A 20084-nucleotide genomic window follows, 5' to 3' on the forward strand; every position below is an offset into this window, starting at 1 on the left:
GAATTGCTGTGATCGAAAAGAAATTGTTTTAGAGAAAAATAAGCAGCTTTGGCGTAGTAAATATGATGTAACTGTAGCTTGTGTCAGGCCACATCACACCACTTTGTCATTGATTTTCTTTCTTATAAAGGCAAGCCGTGTTGTGATTAAGAATTCAAATTGTATGATGCTAATTCAGAGATTATATGTTTCTGTTATTTGTTAATAATAATTGGTTTCGGAAACCAAACTGTCATCGCTATGAAGAAAGCAATGTTTTTGGCCCTACTTTTTCACTGATGAGCAGCACGATTTGCCGGCATGATAAGGAATTGTTTGGCAAATATTTGTGCAATGTATGTTCTTTGTAAGCATGTCTCTTTTTTCTGCTTGTGCTTAAGTGGACTCCTGATGTACCCGAGTTTCAGCATAAGCTGTTGTGCACTCTGCCGTTCTCCATGCTGCCTGTGTTGACATGTCAAGGACAAGAGGATGCTGGCAGTCTTTTGTATTCAGGTGTAATGAGTCTTCCAATTCCTTTTCTCGCCCCCTCATCCTTCCCCTGGGTTGTGTGACAGGAAAGCGAAAGAGTGTCTAGTCTTCAGGGGGATTACAGCCGTCTAGAGAATGGGCTCACTTAGCTTTATAGTCGGTTTATCACTTCAGGACCCTAAAGACACTAAATCGTGTGCAGTAAGTATAATTGCATGCCTTACACCTTTTTTTTCCCCCCATTACCACATTCTTACTGCTTCCTCTGAGAATTTCAATTTCGGACTATTTTAGTAGGCGAAGAAGAATAATAGTCACTGGATTGTGAAAATAAGGATGCTCAAGTGGGAGGGTAGGACAACATTATGCAGGATGGAAAGGTAATGACAGTAAAGCCCTTACAGAAAACAAATAGCGGGATTACACAAAGGCATCCTGTGATTTACTTATACACGCTACACATCCTGTGTGTGTATACAGTGTCAAAAGTTTTGTTCAAAAGCCTATTTTGGGAAAAAATTCAACTTTTTTAAAACACGTAAATATTACATTTGTTTATATGGTCATTTAACAGTATTAATTTTAATCAAACTGCCACTTTAGGCAGTTACAAGAGGTTATGGGGTGAAATACATGTAACCAGAGGCGGATCTACCATGGTGGCATGGGGTGACAACTGCCACCCTAAGAAAAAGCATTGCCACCCCAGCTGCCACCACAGCACTATTATCGCAATGTATAAAATCTTAATTTAATCAGTTTCCTCGAACGATTTTCAGCAGCGTCCCTTCAATGTGATGGCATAAAAAAGCATACGAGTAAATAATAGCAAGAAATCTTGTCTATCTATTAAAACGTAGTCTGAATAAATGACTTTTATGAACCGCTTTGTTTTATTAAATCAAACACATGCAACCAGTCTAATCACTGATCACGAACAAATGACTCTCTCTGGCTCTTTGAACGCATCGAAGCATTTGTACAAATATACATGTAAAGCATATTATATATTATAATATTTAGTTTTTATAATGTTTTTGTGTTTATTGATGACTATCAATATTAAACATTGGGCTAATGTCAGTTTGCCTTCATAATAGTATACTGGTTTGAAATATGAAGTGTAGAAAATACAGAAATGATTTACGCAACACCTAGCTAATTTGATATAGACGGTAAAGCATGTTAAGATCTGTGGGGGAACTGAGAGGCTGAGTCAGACCGTGGATGTGAACCTGAATTAGCATCTCTTGAGAAAAAAAAATCATTGCAGCTACACTTCCTGTGCTACCTGAATAAGAATTCATCTATCACCTGGCAATGATCCCACCGATCCAAATATCCATGGCCAGGTGTTCAGGGGAGCGAAAACGCCTTGCTCTCTGAGTAGAAGTGTGAGTCTGGTGATTGACAATCGGCCAGGGTGAAATTAAGGAGCTAATTTGACTTAATACGTTTTAATGAATTCATTTATACTTTTCAATTTTGGAGTATACTTTTGCAGATTGAGAGAAATGAGTCTATTTCTATAATCTATAATATACAGCGCTCTATGTGCCTATGTATCACCCTAGATTCATGAAAACTATGATTAGACATACACTATATGAACAAAAGTCAGTGGACAATTGACAACCCATTCCACATGTCACCCTCATTTGCTGTTATAACATCCTACTTTTTTCTGGGAAGATGTTTCACTAGATTTTGGAGTGTGCTTGTGGGCACTAAGTCAGGAACTGATAGAGGGTGACGTGAGGAGGCCTAGGGTGCAGTCAGTGTTCCAATTAATCCCAATAGGGTTGAGGCCAGAGCGCTATAGTAGGCCTCTCAAGATCTTTCACTCCAACCCAGGAAAACCATGACATGGAGCTGGTTTTGTGCATGGGGGCATTGTCATGTTTCTTCTAGTAACATTTCAGGAAAGAATTACATATTAGCTGGAAAAGTCCCTATACTTTTCTCTATATAGCACAAATTTGCGCTTTTATACTTTTCCGATTTGAATCCCTTGCTGCATGGTACAGACGGCTCATGGATTCACAAACTGCACTTTAATATCTACAACTACATTTACATTTACATTTGCCGCATTTAGCAGACACCCTTATCCAGAGCGACGTACAAAAGTGCTTTGAGTCTCTAGTAATATATAAATCTACACTGGTACGCAAGATTACAAACTCAATATAAATATAACTCTTGAATTCTACAAACTTGGAAAGTGCTAATTTAAGTATTTCAGGAAGAGGTAGGTCTTCAGTCGTTGCTTGAAGATAGTCAGGGACTCTGCTGTAAGGACATCTAGGGGAAGTTCATTTCACCACCTCTGTGCCAGAGAAGAGAAGAGCCTTGAAGTGTACTTACCTCTCATTCTGAGAGAAGGTGGTACCAGTCGAGCAGTGCTGGAGGATCTCAGACAGCGTGGTGCAGTGCGAGATGTGATGAGGTCACTGAGGTAAGATGGCGCTAGTCCATTTTTGGCCTTGTAGGCAAGCATCAGTGTTTTGAATCTGATACGTGCAGCTACTGGAAGCCAGTGAAGGGAGCGCAGCAGTGGGGTGGTGTAGGAGAACTTGGGCAGGTTGAACACAAGTCGTGCAGCTGCATTTTGGATCATTTGCAGTGGACGAATAGCGTTCAGGGGAAGACCTAAAAGCAGAGCGTTGCAGTAGTCAAGTCTTGAAATGACAAGAGACTGAACAAGTACCTGGTCAGCCTGTGTGGACAGAAATGGTCGAATCCTTTGAATGTTATAGAGAAGAAATCGACAAGAACGAGCCACATTAGCGACATGTGGAAAGAAGGACAGTTCATTGTCCATAGTTACCCCAAGGTTACGAGCAGTGGCTGAAGGGGAGAGCAGAGAGTCATGAAGTGCTATTTGGAGATCTTGACCTACTATATATTACCTTGACAACTTTATATTACCTGCTGTAATTAAACCTTACCCCAGTCTTTAGAACATCCTTTATGACATTATGACAAGACAACTTCTCAGAATTCTTTTTTTTTTAACATAGATCTCTAATTGCAACTGCAATGACAGAAAAAAAAGCTTTAACCTGGTAATGATGCACATTTCTTATAACATACGTGTTATTAAAAATGTATATGATTTGGGAGTTTAATTGGCCCTAGGCTTAAAGGTATATTTTGGATGCTATGTCTTGTATAGCTGCCTGTTTTAGTTTTTTCGATTCCTCCCCTGACCACTGACTGCTGTGGATGTAAAAAGCCTTTTGAAGAATTCTCAAAAACAAGTTTATATATTCTGAGATGGTTTTCGGTTCATCGTGGTTGTAAGGGTGGTTATTTGAGTTGTTTCAGACTTCACTGAGCATCATTCACCTCAGAAACAAGGTCCCTCATGATTATCACTTTCTAAAACCAGTCCATTTGGTGCTAACAGTCAACTCCACCCTTTCTGATGTTTAACTAATCTTGACTTCCACTTGATTGGCCTATGGTTTTCAACTTTCCTAGGTTCTCCAACTCCAATGATATAAGGAAGAAACCTTGAGAGGAACCAGACTCAATAATTTGTTACAGTAGATCAAACGTAACCATTGCCTACATTGAAATAATAACTAATCTGTTGCCATTGATTGGTAGACAATTGTGCATAGCAACAGCTGGGCTGCAGTCACAAACTGTACACTTACAAGGTGCACTTACAGATGGATGACTAATGAAAGGGAAAGACCTAAGCAAATGAGTGGAGAAACCTAATGAGTACAGATGCTTTCAGACAGGTGCTCTGCATAATGCAATCAAGCAATTAATATCTTAGAAGGCATGTATACAAATTAGGGCTGTGAAAATTAATGCGGTAATGATGAAGCGTGTATTTCTGTTTTAACATTTCAAATAAATATACTGTATGGTAAATGAACTATATGTATACTGGTTGCCTTTATTAAGTAAGTGTATGACACATTTTACTGTTCCCAGAAATGGTACAGTTTCTCCGGTATCACCTCATTAACCGTCCGTGTGGAAACATAGCAAAAGTTCAGTTTGGTGTCCTGATGATTTACGTAACACCATAAACACTGTAAAACATTTACAAGCATATTTTGTTTTCATGCTCTATTTTGAGTTTGGTTTTACTAATAATAAACATGCATTTGCATGAAGCATCCATATTCGTCCACGGACATGTCGAGTATTAAAAACTTGAAAAGTAATACAAATACTAAGCACAGCCATACAACCTTGTTTTTATATCATGCTATGAAGTAAATGCATTTTGTTTTGAAAGCGTGGTGAAAACAGAAGAGCAATTGTTCCATAGGTGACCGTGAATACTAATGCAGAACGTGATCAGACTGACAGCAAAATATTTCTCCACTGCAGAAACAACCTCACCCGTGCACACTAGGCTCTAGCGGGTTTGCATCTTGTCATCCCCTCAGAGCGATGCAAATCATCACAAAGTTCTTCTGATTGATCATCTCAATCCTGAAATGTACAGCAATTCTATCCTAGTAAGAGTGGGCTCTTCCAGGATTCTTTTTTCCACATTTACATTCGCGATGTTTAGCAGACGCCCTTGTCCAGAGCGACGTACAAAAGTGCTTTGAGTCTCAATCAATGAATTAATCTACACGAGTACGCTAGATTACAATTTAAGATAAATCAGCCTACAACTGTGTTAAAAGGTTGTTTTTACTTTTTTTTAAACAAAGCAAACTTGGAAAGTGTTAATTTAAGTGTTTCAGGAAGAGGAAGATCTTCACCCGTTGCTTGAAGATGGGGACTCTGCTATTCAGACTATCCAGATCTAGGGGACGTTCATTCCACCACCTCTGTGCCAAAACAGAGCCTTGAAGTATGTTGACCTCACCCCTTTATTTACAGGGCAGGAGAACTCAGATTTGATGAGGATAAAAATGATGTAAATCATATGCTGAACTGATCTAAACCGAAGGTGATGAAGAAAAAAAGGTAAAGAGAAGGTGAAGAAGAAGAAGAAGAACAACAACAACAACAACAACAACAACAAAAGGTAGGTGAAGAAGTTAATGGAGATAAAAAAAGAGGGCAGATAAAAAAGATAGCAATAAAATAATAATATGATGATTAAAATAAAAAGATGGTAATAAAGAAAAAAGAAGAAGAAATGGAAGAAGGTGGAGATAAAAGGGATGTTATGAGAAGAAGAAGAACAACAACAACAAAAGGAAGGTGAAGAAGTTGATGAAGATAAAAAGAGGGCAATAATAATAAAAATGATGATGGTGATTAAAATAAAAAGATGGTAATACAGAAGAAAAGAACAAGAAAAAGGTGAAAAATGTGATGAGAAAAAGATGTTTATAAGAAGAAAAGAACAACAAAAGAAGGTGAAGAAGTTGATGGAGATAAAAAAGATGGCAATGATGAGAAGAAGAAAAGAAGAAGGTGATGGAAATAGAATGATGGGGATAAAGAAGAAGAAATGGAAGAAGATGAAATAGGTGATGGAGATAAAAAGAAGAAGGTGAAGAATATAAAGATAGTAATGAAGAAAAGGAAGAAAGTCATGGAAATAGAAAGATGATGAAGAAGATGACGATGATGATCAGAATTTCCGGTTTATTGGCCAAGTGTGTTGACATACATAAGGAATTTGGTTCCAGTTGTTGGTGACTCAAAAGAACAGACATAAAAAACACTGTACATTGAGCTTGGACAATATGAGTTTTAAATAGGACACAATATAATATAATGATAATGACGTTGATGTTTATGATGATGATGATGATGATGATGCGAATTCCACGTAGTTGTGAAAGTGTTGATCAGCTCCCATCCCTCTCATTCCCGGTGATGAGGAGAACCTCAGAGGGCGGTTCTCCTGTAGCGCACATCGCGCGCGCCTTTTCAGCTCAAGCCAGTCGGGTCGAGCAGCGCGCGGACTCCGTCTCGAGTTTTGTCCGTGATGCGGCGGACAGACGCGTCGGTGTTTCCCCCAGTCTGCTCCTGGCTGCAATGAGGACAGCGGACAACCTTCCTCAAGTCGCGTTTAAAACCGAATAAATAGACACGTTTGGAAGAAGAACTGTTGTGAAACTTTATCCGAGGAGAGAGATGGCGTCCATCGGGGAGTTCGACCCCCTTCACACCAGCGTCCCTGCTACTAAAATAGAAGTGACCGTTTCGTGCAGGTAAGAAAAGACAGAAATAATAATAATGAAATGAAATAATAATAATAATAATAATAATAATAATAATAATAATAATAATCACCATCATAATCATCATAAATCAATAAATCAATTAGGACAGAATAAAGAATTGAATTAGGGCATATTTGAACCTAGTTCTCATTAGACATGCTTACGATTTCATCATTTGGTTCTAAAATGAAAAAGATGCAATATATATAAACATTTAAAAACATCTGAAAATTGCTAAAAAAAAACAATAATTGGAGACTGGAATACGCAAAACATGAGTGAAGAAGTTTCGAGAGGAAATAAAAGCTCCTCATTTTCCTATATCTTCTCGAAACTTCTCCATACTCAGGTGTCATACCTGTCTATCAGTATATGGTTATTATGTTGGGACCGTTTATATTTTGCATGGATACCAAACACTACAGTGTTGCAGTGCGGTACCTCCCCATCTCTGAGTATACTCAACAGGACACTGTGGTGAAGCATGTCCTGTCTGTCCTGTGCTGAATTCACTCTCCATCCTTGAGAGAAATAAATGGAACAGAAGAAAACCCAGACTGGTATCATGGTTAATAAATGGCATCTGATCTGATCTCCGGGTCTCGCTGTGTTCCTCAGAGCGCCACCGTCCCATCTCTGGACAGACACGGGCAGTACTGAGCAGTCAGCCAGGCCTTTTATCCCATTCTAAATAATGAATATGTTGACCGCTGATGCTGATAAGTGTTTGCATAAATCCTTAACTTCACTAGGTGCATTCCCTGATGTCGCAGGGTGGCTCCTCTGATAAGAGAAGCTTGTGCAGCTGCCCAAACGTGCCTGCTGTGTTTCTGGCTCAGTGATGTTTGTTGCAATGCTGCTAGATTGCTCAAGAGAGAAAGGAAATAAACAAGAGTACGCCATTTCTGCTCCACATTAAACAGTTTAGAGATAGAGATAGTTATCACTCTGCTTTAGTATGTTTCAGTTATATGGAGTAAATGTAATGCTCACTAGATCTCAGAAGTGCCCCTGAGATCAAAACTGGTCATTTTGAACTTGTCCATTATGTTCTAAAAACCTGATAAGATACAAATGAATGAATACAAATAAATGTACATTTACAATCTATCTTATCTTATCTTATCTTATCTTATCTTATCTTATCTTGTCTTGTCTTGTCTTGTCTTGTGTGTATGTGTGTCTGTCTGTCTGTGTGTGTGTGTGTGTGTGTGTGTGTGTGTGTGTGTTTGTGTCTGTCTGTCTGTCTGTCTGTCTGTCTGTCTGTCTGTCTGTCTATCTATCTATCTATCTATCTATCTATCTATCTATCTATCTATCTATCTATCTGCTCATTTATGCAGTCATCAGACAATCATGAGGCAACAATACAGTGCATAAAATCATGCAGATACAGGTCTGTTTGCATCAAACTTCAGAATGGGTAAAAAAAAAGTGATACCTCTCGGGCTATTTGGAATAATGCTCAAGTGACTAAAAAATGGTGAGTAAGAGAAAGAGAAAGGAAAAGAGTATTATGATGAAAAGATGATGGTAATGACAGTGATAAAGATAATGGTGCAGAGAAGAAGAAGAAGAAGAAGAAGAAGGAGAAGAAGAAGAAGACTGGCGATCTGATGATAAAGATGATTATGATTAAAAATAATGAGGCAGAAGGGAAAAAGAAGACAATGAAGAAGAAGAACACTAATGATAGGATGATAAAGATGATTAAAGACAAAATGTAAAGACAAATAATGATTATGATGATGAACAAGAAAAGAAAAGAAAAATGGAATAAAGTGATGGAAATAAAGAGATGGTAATAAAGAAGTAGAACAACAGTATGATGATGATGATGATGATGATGATGATGATGATAGATGTGATCATGGTTGTTCGTACCGCTCTGGCTAGTTCGAGTAAAACAATGGAATATTTTCACACAAAAGTCTCAGGAGTTTACAGCGGAAGAGGGGGACTGTCTGCAACTGAAACACCTTGTTTATAAGAGAGGCAGTGGAGAGCAACCAGACCAGTCTGAGCTGACAGAAAGTCTGTAGAAACACAAATAATCCTTCCGAATCACTTTAAAATGTGGTGAACAGAAGGCATCTCAGAATGCACAACACATCACACCTTGAGGTGGATGAACCACAACAGCAGCATACCACATAAGGTTTCACTCCTGTCAAACAAGAACAGGAATCTGAGGCAATCATGGGCACAGAGTCACCCACACTGGACAGTTGACGACTGGAAAAAGAACAGGTCATCAACATGTCCAGCGGTCCAGTTTAAGTGACTCTGTGCCCATGATGTCTTGGCTGACATGAGTGGAACCATTTTTGGTCTTCTGCTGTTGTGGTTTATCATCTTCAAGGTTTGATGTGTGGTGCATTCTGAGATGCTGGAAATAAAGGCTCTTATTAATTTATTCTCTTCTTCTTATTTAGCTGTTGTTTTGTTCGATCAGGGCCGGGGTATGGTATGGTGTCTATCTAATGCTGGTGTCTGTTGTGTAAATTAGGCAAGCACTTCACACCAAAAATGTTGCTTCCTGTTTGAATAGAACATTGCAATAGAATATTGGGGGAAAAAATCATGGCTTTCATGCCACTTGGGACTAATGTTTAATTAAGTACCTTAAATGAGCTTTTAATGTGCAGTCATTTCCCTTTCCCTGGGGAAGGATGGATATTAGATATTAGTACAAAAAAAACATACCCTTCTGTGTGCCACTTAGACCTTCATGATTAATCAGATTTTTATCATGAAGAAGGCGGCAATGACAAATCAACCTTTTTTTTTTTTTTTGCAAAATAACTTTTCCATTTATATTGCATTACCCATAAATAGCACACACGCAATCTCTCTTACAATATAGAACAATATTTGTACACAGGTAATTTTCAGAATACAATCAGAACACGTCCAGCAGAACCCAATGTGTTGTTCTCTTGTCGCTGTTCCACCTCATGGTGGATGCTTTTCTGATCAGCCTTTCTGACAGCTTGAAAAACCACTCTCCTTGTTTTCACTGGATGTTTTTGATCTTTCTCACCATTCTAAATAAATTCTACAGAGAGTTGTGGGTGAAAATATCAGATCAGCAGGTGAGATCGGTAGACGATTCTGAAGCTAGACAAACTAGCCTGTCTGGCACCAAGAACTGGACCAATGTGATGGCAAATTGGCATATCGAATGTCTCCTGATTCTGCTATTTGATCATAATCATATTTTAGCCATTGTGTGCTTCCAGGGTCAAAGAAATTTGCTTTGAGGCCTTCAAAATCAACAGTGTGGGCGCTTGTAGCTTCAAATACACAACAATGAACAAACTGTTGCTTTAACCAATCAGGTTTTAATATATACAATAATGTCGGTATTTTTAATTACTTTGAATGGATGATAAGAGAGCGCACTGTATCAAACTGCACGACTCAAATATATTTGTGTAAACTTTATAGCTTTTTTTCCATTCCACAATGGCTGAGAAGAAATTGATTTGGTCACAGATACACTTACAAAGACGTTTTCAAAATGGACTTCACCGAGCAGGCATTTCAATTCATCCCATAGGTGTTCGATAGGGTTGAGGTCAGAGCTCTATATCAGGAGATCTTCCGTTACAACCCGTGTAAAGCGTATTTTTATGGAGCTGGCTTTCTGCACAGCAGCACTGTCATGCAAAAACATTTTTGGGTCCCCTGGTTTAAGTGAAAGGAAAATTTGATGCTACTGCATTCAAAGACGTTCTCTACTAATATTAGAAATTTTTTTCAAGCTTCAATCTTCAGAACGTTTGTTAAAAAAAAAAAAAAAAAAAAGAAAAGATGAAGGTAAAATCTTGCTACATTGCCCACTTAATTAAATACAAACAAACATGAACACACACACTGATTTTTGTACGCAAACAGCTATCAGCCTCAAGTCTCATCATTGCCGATATTCAGATGTCTGGCTAATTTGCAGTCTTTTTGTGCTCTAATAAATAACTTATCCTCATACATAATGCAATCTGTAAGGTTTCCCAAACAACCCGTGGTATAAATATAGCCTGTGAATATGAAGTTCTAATTCCAGTGATAATTATGGGTTCTTTGTGGTGCCAAATTACTGAAGCACTTCACAAGGGAAGCCAATTCATCAAGCTTGTTTGTAGCTGTCATCACAGGGAGGCCCAGATGCCATCCCACCATCGTGTCACTCAAAACAGGGAGTTTGGAGGAGAGTCAGAGAGGGACTGAAACAGCTCCAGACCTCTAGCTGGGTCTGTAATACTGATTACACAAAATAAACACTACTTTGCAGGAAAAAAGCAGCTGTGCAACTTCAGTGCTGAACACAAATGTGTATGCAGATTGCTGCAGCCTGTTTCATCAAATATTTATACTATGGTCTTTAAGTAAGTTTGTAGAAATGGTCCAATAACTAAAATCTTAATTATATAAAATGCTAATTATATGTACTGTATATTGGAAGATTATCGTTTTGAATCCTGAAGGTGTTATAGCTGTCTGTGGCCTGGAGTCAAGTATAAAATTTGGCCATGATGTCTGGCTCCAGGAGATGGAATAGTCTCTCCACCGTGGCAATCAAAGAACTCGTGTTGGCATTATTGAGGTCATGTTTGTGCAATTGAGTGGATATCATGTTGAGTTAAAAATGTTCTAAGGTGAAGAGCAGGAAAGTGGCAACTCAGTGAATAAAATTTAGAAAGCTGAATGGAACGTCATGGGTTCAAATCCCAGCACCACCTTGCTGGTTGTTTGAGCAAGGCCCTTAACCCGCAACTACTCGACTGTATAATTGAGATGACTATAAGTCGCTCTGGATAAGTGTGTCTGCCAAATGCCTAAAATGTAAATAAGACCTAATACCACAAGATACAAAGCACTTATAAGCAGTAAGAATTGCAAGCCCAGAGTGAAATTTACAAAACAATACATAGATGAGCCTCAAAAGTTCTTAAGTTTAACCAGGAGAAAGAAAGGATCTACTCATGATCCAGAATGGTGGAGGTAGCACTGTGAGTTAGAACTGCTTCTAGAACTGGGTCTCTAATCTTAAGATATGATGTGAATTTGCAGAGAGGTTTTGAGGCTTTCTGATATAATGTCTTTGTATGCTGTAACATTACAATTTCCCTCCACTGGAAGTGAAGGACATAAGTTAAACCTGTTCCAGTATGACAATGTGCAGAAAAAGAAGTCCATAAAAACATATGTTAGGATTGGGAAGGAAAAACAACCCCAGAGAGTGGAGTTTATATTAAGAGCAATAGGGGAATAAATCTGCATTGAAATGTTTGGCATGACAAGTATTGCAATTTGAAATTGGCTCTATGTTTATCCAGATGAATACATACAGTTTTTGCAATTGGGTCTGTTGAAAGAAATGCACACACAGCCCTTTTTTTCACTAAATGTCTTCCAAATGTGTCTTTTGTTTTTGAGAAGAAGAATGTCCTCTACATCAACACCTTATTCACCCAAAGGCATACCAAATACTGAGGCAAATAAGTTGAAGAACCTCCTGCTACAAATACAAGAATAAAAAAGATGTGCTCATTTGGCGTGAAACGTCACGGGTAGAGTAAAAGCGGATGTCTCCAACAGCCTCCTGCAGCTCATATGAGCACTCAGCTGGGAGCAGATGAAATACATTTCCCTTTTTACCTCACAGGAGTGCATGTGCCTGCTTCTCCACCTTAGAAGACAGCCTGCAAGGTGGACTAGAAAAGCATAAGGACGACACATCGTCCTTAGGCTTTTCTAGTCCACCTTACACGCTGTCTACTTTATTTTAAACATCATGGTGGATGCCGAACATCTACAAAGAACCTGTTGGTTCTTATCCGACTCTCATAATCCCGAATTATGATACTTGTGTACAATAGAGTGGAACTAAAAGCATAAAACAGACCACTTTTTTTTAGCACTTTTGCTGAAGAAAGTCAATTGAAAAGCATCAAGGCCACACCGTAATTACAGTTTACCGATTTTTAAGTGCTTCATTGGTTTTGCCCATTTATTTTCTATCGGTTTCTTTCTCTCTAAGTAATCTTTTTCTGCCTTGCACTTTCCACACACAAAAAAAACCCAGTAAGCAGAAGAAAGCCGGATTGCGACGTACCACTGTGCAGATGAAATGTTTTTAGAAAAATTGGGACTCCAGAAAATAAACAACTGGATTTACAGACATACAATTCACGATGTACACAAGCTTTTCAAGCTAACCATGCTCGTAGAAACAAAATAAAATGTTGCTACAGTAACATTAAAATGAGGGTCTTTTCGTAAGTTTTTCTTTTTTTATTTGTTTGTTAAAATCAGTCATTTCAATTCTGAGTTCCTTCTTTATTTCTGCTTCCATAGAAGCCTGCTGGACGTGGACACGTTCTCCAAATCTGATCCGGGTAGGTGTATTGTGTTCAATTTTATCAGCTTGTTTACTTGTCAGGCTGTATTGGTTTGAGAAAACTGTAAAAACAAAACTTTTTTTAGCATCTTCAAAAATTACCCACAAAAATTATACAACATATGTTGGTGGTAAAAACATTGGTGAACTCAGTTATAACGAAATAGTACAATAGCACAAATCACACCCCTCGAAGCAGTCAAGTGAATCGCATTATTTCCAGCTTTTAAGTAACACACAAGGAATTGAGGTTATGTCATCAGTATTACCTCAGTATAGGTGTTATTTTAGTTTTCGGATGTTACAGATGTTATCCTGAGTTAATAAGAGATGGAGTGTCCTGCTGCAATAGTATTCCAAAGAAATAGTACATATATGTCTTTTAAGAATAATTATATTACATATAATAAAAAGAAAACAAATAGCAGCCACAGAGTTATAAAATAGTGACTTTCAGGTGAATTCCATGAAAATATGGAATGCGTCATTATAAAATCAAACAAATGCCAGCACTCAAACAGAAGCAGGGTCTAAAGACCATGTGCTACCAGAAGGCTACACTCCAGTCAGCCTCGCCTGAGCTTTAAAGCTTCTATCTGTACTGCAAACAGTGATATAATACAAAATATCACTATATATTTAAATCAATAATATTATAAGACAAGCAAATGGCTTCTACAGTCTTTGTCTGCAAAACCATTAGCTAAGGTGAACTGGAAAACATGGCTCTCCCAGGTTGGTGTGAAGAAATGGATGTTGTTATCACAGTGGTCCAACTGCTATTATTTTAGAATGGGCTCATACTGTATCTGTGTGATGATCATCTGTCCACATACTTTTATTCATGTAGTGGACTAGATTTTTTATTGAATGTTACAAAGCTGAAAATGAAGCACATGAGCCATTAATGCACTATTCAGGTGCATCGGTGGCGATTAAACTAGAAATCCTGATTAGACAGGAAATCTTATATCTCTTTCCTGGGCTAGGAATAGTCTTTGTGCTTTGATTTAAAAACATTTGGTAATGCAAGTTAGTAATGACAGAAACAGAGCCTATTGCATTGTATTTAACATATGTATGTATTGTTGTGCAAAAAAGACCAGACATAATAATCCCAAAACATGTGAAAAGCCTAAAGGACACAATGTTTTTCAAGGGTTTTTGAAGCATTTATCTAAGGCTTTTGATTCAGTAATTTGCAAATTAGCTGCTAAACAAACTTCTGAATTCTGTTATCAGTCCTATGACTAAGATCTGGTAGCCCAAACACATAAAGTGTGTTTATATTGAAGGCTGTAAATAATATTTACTTTGAATAACTAAAGGTTCCCCAGGGTTCCATTTTAGAACCAGTTTGATGTTAAATTTCTTTTTTTCTTTTTTTTTTTACATATTTTTTTGCACCTCTATGTAAAGAACTCTTATTTATACATATGCTTTTTCCATAGTACAGGCAGTTCAAAGAGCTTTCGACTACATTTAATTCTTTACTGACCGCACTGTTGAGTTTCAGATTGATGCTGTTCGGTTACAGCTGCCCGGGGATGGTAGCAATTTTCCATCCGATCTATCAAAAAGATGTTCTCGCACAAGGAGAACTGTATAGGGGCAGATGGCAGACTAGAATACTTTTTGTTTCATCACATGTTCAAGTACATATTCCTAGTTAGGAAGCTTGTATTTTAGAAATAAATCCTGTACCGTACTAAATATGTGCATGTATATACACACACACACACACACACACACACACACACAAACACAAACCCCGCCCACACACACACACACACACACACACACACACACACACACACACACACACACACACACACACACACACAGTATATATACATATATATACATTTGGTTGGACATCACTGGCCACACACATAAAAAACAGCACTAGTATATTTTTACTATATAAGTAGTTGCTTTTTATAATACCCCAGGTTTTGATAGATCTGCATTTTTATATTATGCGCCTAAGTCATAAAATCATTTGCAAAAGGATTAAAATTTGAATTTGTTTACATCAGTTTATGCATTAAAGGCTATCATTAAGCAATTTTGAAAAATTCAATATTTGTTGTGTATGTTGTATTTTAATTTGAATGTATGAATTTTAAAGCGAAGTTGACTGGTTCCTGTTGTATAGATAGAGATTATCGATGGGTCTTTTGGTAAAATTAAGATAAAATATAATAAATAATGAAGGTGCAGCTGCTCTTTTGTTAATCAAATGTCTTTTTTGTTGTTGAAATTCGAAATTCGAAAATCTTCTCGAAACGTTTATCCAAAATAAATTTTCTGTAGTAATTTGACTTTTTAATAGTGTTTCAGGAAATTTGCGATAAACAGCGATAAAATGCTGAAAATCCAGGAGGTTGTTAGAAAACCTCGGTGCTGAAAATGATTCGCTGTCATCATTATTGTCACTCACTATATGAACAAAAGTTTCCACATTTAGTCCATATTTCCAATTAAAATAACCTTCACTCTTCTAGGAAGATCTTTCACTAGGTTTTGGAGTGTGCTTGTGTAGGTTTGTGCTCATTCAGCCACATGGGTGTTAGTAAAGTCAGGAACGGATGTAAGGTGTGGATGAATCAGCGTTCCGAATCATCTCAAAGATGTATCATAATGTTGAGGTCAGAGCACTTCAGCAGGCCACTCAAGCTCTTCCTCTCCACCCCATGCAAACTATATCTCTATGTAGGTTTGGGTCTTCTAGTTCAAGGGAAGGGAACCTTCAATGCTACTACATTTAAATATGTACTAAACAATTTATATGAACTTGAACTTTGTGGGAACATTTTAAAGAAGAACCACATATGGTTGGAAAGGTCAGGGGTCCCGAAACATTTATACACAGTGTATTTATCCATTAATTTAAATGCTTGACGAAAGCAGGTAAAATTCTATTCAAAAACCGAAGGAAACTTAAAGGTGATCTGACCGGTTGTCTCAAAGGTGTCTCTGTATTCTACGTATTGATAACACACTCTAATGTTCAATGCAATTAGATGCCTGACTGAACTCATTCGAGTTGTAGCCATTTGTCTTGATTTAATCTTTTTAAAGCACATCAAGGGATTTGCCGAAGGTCAAAAACGAATTAGACTCAAGGAGTCTCTGATGAAGTTGTTATATAACAGGGGTGTGACGATTCATCAGTATGTAGGACGTCTGCATAGGTTTAAAATTGTGTGTATCGATTAAAGGTGGAGGGGAATCCTGACAAATAGGTGTTAGCAACTGTTACTCTGTCATTTCGAATTAATAATTCGTTTGCCATTATGCATTTCTCTTTCTCATTTTTTTTTTGGATTTGTCTCTTTTGTGCATTTGTCAATGCTATTGATTGAGGCATAGCGTGAAAGCTAACACTTTTAGTGCAAATAGACCGGTTTAGATAATACTCAGCTACAGAGTACCATGTATAAGACTAAATCATTTACATCATATTGTTTTGGATGGTACTAAATTTTAGTATAGTATATTAGCAAAAGTATTGGGACACCCGACTTCAGCCATATGTTGTTCTTCCCCATTTGAGGCACACAGTTGTATAGGTGGCATTCAATTTTCTCTTCACTTGAACTTGAAGATGCAAAGCTGTTCCAGCATGACAAGTTCGCTGTGGACAAAGCCAGCTCCACAAAGAGAAGATATGGTTTACATGGGTTGGAGTAAAATATCTTGAGTAGCCTGCTATAGAGTTCTGACCACAATTCTACAGAACACCTTTGGGATGAATTGGAATGTTGCCTTCACTCCAGGCAGCTTCACCTCACCTTCATCATTACCTGACTTTACTAATCCTCTTGTGTCTGAATAAACACAAATATCCATAAGCACACGCTAAAAACTAGTGGAGGTTATTATAAGAGCAAATGGGGACTAAATGTGAAAACGTTTATCTACATAAAGTAATTTTTATATTTTACAGTATCTACAATAATTTTCCAAACATTACTTGTTGACTGCAGAGCGTTTTATTGGTTACTAGTTGGCATAAATTGCATAAACATTCACTAACCTGCCAAAAAGTGAACCCCATATAATATTGTGTTGGATATTTAGAGTAGAACAGGAATGGAAGTTTGTGCAGAATATGAAAAGCCACAATCCAGTAGATCTTTTATGGAAATCCATGCACATCTCAAACTCCTTAAAAGATTTTTTAAAAGACTCCTCTTAAAGATTTGATTAAACATGTTGCTGGAGATTGGAGTTTGGGCCTAACTGATTTTATTCACTGATTCACTGATTCACAGTAAAGTAATTGATTTCATGCACTATTTCACCAACAGAGGTTCCGGGTTCTGCTCTGTCAGTCACATTTGATAAAGCAATGCATCTCCAGACACCAAAGCCACCACCACAAATTTCTTCATCTGTTTAACAACCAGTGTATCTGAAATTTTGATTGCAGCTTTATGGACTTGACTGCAAAAATAAATATGCTGTCCAGCTTAGACTAATTCTGATGAAAGACAAACTTCTGTCCAAAGCTTTGTTCATAACTTATGTTCTTGACCCGGTAAATAATCGGTATTTTTCTCTCTCGTTATCTGTAGTTGTTGTCTTATACGTGCAAGGAATTGGGACAAAGGAATGGAGAGAGGTGAGTCTACACCGATATGAGACTGTTTAATCAAATGATGGACCATACAATGAAAAGATTGAGGTAAAATGATTATTACCTGCTAACTAAACTAATACAAAAAATAAAAAATAAAAATAAAGGAAAATACAGTAATCCACCGATTGAATCTCACGAATTGGAACTGGAATTGCTTTTGCCACATAACTAATAAGTTTGGCTGATTTTCCTGGTCTCTCTTGCGGATATCACGATAGACCAAAAAACTTATAGGGAATTGTTTTCATGTAGTTTTATGTTGAAATAATAAAATTTATTGATAAAAATATTATTATTAATTATAAAATGAAGTAAAATTTTAATACAGCACAGTACTGTATACATAAAATATCATTTATGGGGTGGCGTCCGTTAATCGCGGTTTTTCGTTTATCGCTGATGGTTTTGGAACGTAAGCACCGCGATAAACGGGGGGATTACTGTACAGTGATTTTTAAATGAGAAAAAACATTGTTCTTGGCGATGCATATTGTGGAACACAATATGTTTATTTTGCCATTGTAGCCCATCCACATCAAGTCTTATGGTGTCTTGTGTGTACTCGTGCTTTTCTTTTTTAGATTCCAAATAATTTCTAGAGTTGAGTGTGAAAAATAGTGTATAACATTTTTTAAACAGTATTTCTTCATTAAATTTGTGACAATGAAAAGTCTTAGAAATTCCAATTTTGACCACTGTCTATGAAATTTAAGTGAGACCAAAGAAAATATCTGTGTCAGACTTTTGATATTGCTTGTAGGTTCATCCACATCCAAATTATGTCTAGCGTGTGTGTGTGTGTGTGTGCGTGTGTGTTTATATATATAAACACACACGCACACACACACACACTGGCTAGACATAATTTTATGGCCATCAATCAGGCATAACATTGTGACCATCTGCCTAATAATATTGTGTTGGTCCCGCTTTTGCTGCCAAAACACTCCTGATCCGTCGAGCATTAACAGCATTACCGTCCACAGCAATTTGAGCTACAGTTGCTTGTCTGTTGTATCGGAACACACGGGCCAGCCTTCGCTCCCCACGTGCATCAGTGAGCCTCGGCCGCCCATGACCCTGTCGCCAGATCACCACTGTTCCTTCTTGGTTGACTTTTGATAGATGATATATCTATCAAAAGTCCATTATATATTGGGGCTGCAGCTATCGATTATTTTAGTAATTATCGGTTAAGAATGACTTTTTCTTCATTTAATAGAAATACTAAATCAAAAATTACCAAGTAATTTGTTTCCTTTTTAGAAAGATTTCAGTATGTAGTATGTATAGTATGTAGTTTATCATAATGTGTGTAGCAACAGAACAATTACAACCAAACTAGTTTAGTTGGATTGTAGTTAAACCGCACTTATTGATTTGCTTACCTTTAATTGAGGTGATGTCATAAAGGTTTTCTGTAATTGAACCCCATATAATATTGTGTTGGATATTTAGAGTAGAACAGGAATGGAAGTTTGTGCAGAATATGAAAAGCCACAATCCAGTAGATCTTTATGGAAATCCATGCACATCTCAAACTCCTTAAAAGATTTTTAAAAGACTCCTCTTAAAGATTTGATTAAACATGTTGCTGGAGATTGGAGTTTGGGCCTAACTGATTTTATTCACTGATTCACTGATTCACAGTAAAGTAATTGATTTCATGCACTATTTCACCAACAGAGGTTCCGGGTTCTGCTCTGTCAGTCACATTTGATAAAGCAATGCATCTCCAGACACCAAAGCCACCACCACAAATTTCTTCATCTGTTTAACAACCAGTGTATCTGAAATTTTGATTGCAGCTTTATGGACTTGACTGCAAAAATAAATATGCTGTCCAGCTTAGACTAATTCTGATGAAAGACAAACTTCTGTCCAAAGCTTTGTTCATAACTTATGTTCTTGACCCGGTAAATAATCGGTATTTTTCTCTCTCGTTATCTGTAGTTGTTGTCTTATACGTGCAAGGAATTGGGACAAAGGAATGGAGAGAGGTGAGTCTACACCGATATGAGACTGTTTAATCAAATGATGGACCATACAATGAAAAGATTGAGGTAAAATGATTATTACCTGCTAACTAAACTAATACAAAAAATAAAAAATAAAAATAAAGGAAAATACAGTAATCCACCGATTGAATCTCACGAATTGGAACTGGAATTGCTTTTGCCACATAACTAATAAGTTTGGCTGATTTTCCTGGTCTCTCTTGCGGATATCACGATAGACCAAAAAACTTATAGGGAATTGTTTTCATGTAGTTTTATGTTGAAATAATAAAATTTATTGATAAAAATATTATTATTAATTATAAAATGAAGTAAAATTTTAATACAGCACAGTACTGTATACATAAAATATCATTTATGGGGTGGCGTCCGTTAATCGC

At 37.2% G+C, this 20084-nt stretch overlaps 1 protein-coding gene across 2 annotated transcripts in view; it reads left to right on the forward strand.

The window, feature by feature from the left end:
- Nucleotides 1-6295: 6295 nt before the first annotated feature.
- Nucleotides 6296-20084, forward strand: part of cpne9 (copine family member IX) — a 51584-nt gene continuing 37795 nt past the window's right edge. Inside the window, exons 1-3 of one of the 2 annotated variants that reach the window (XM_046869894.1) lie at nt 6296-6623; nt 12996-13036; nt 17622-17668. In XM_046869894.1, coding sequence (XP_046725850.1) covers nt 6547-6623; nt 12996-13036; nt 17622-17668 — 165 coding nt within the window. In that variant the 5' untranslated portion in view covers nt 6296-6546. Of the gene's footprint in view, nt 6624-12995; nt 13037-17621; nt 17669-19639; nt 19687-20084 lie in introns of both variants that reach the window. The other variant, XM_046869895.1, reaches the window with a different exon arrangement.

The sequence above is a fragment of the Silurus meridionalis genome, chromosome 16 (genome assembly GCF_014805685.1).
Source record: "Silurus meridionalis isolate SWU-2019-XX chromosome 16, ASM1480568v1, whole genome shotgun sequence".
NCBI lineage: Eukaryota > Metazoa > Chordata > Actinopteri > Siluriformes > Siluridae > Silurus > Silurus meridionalis.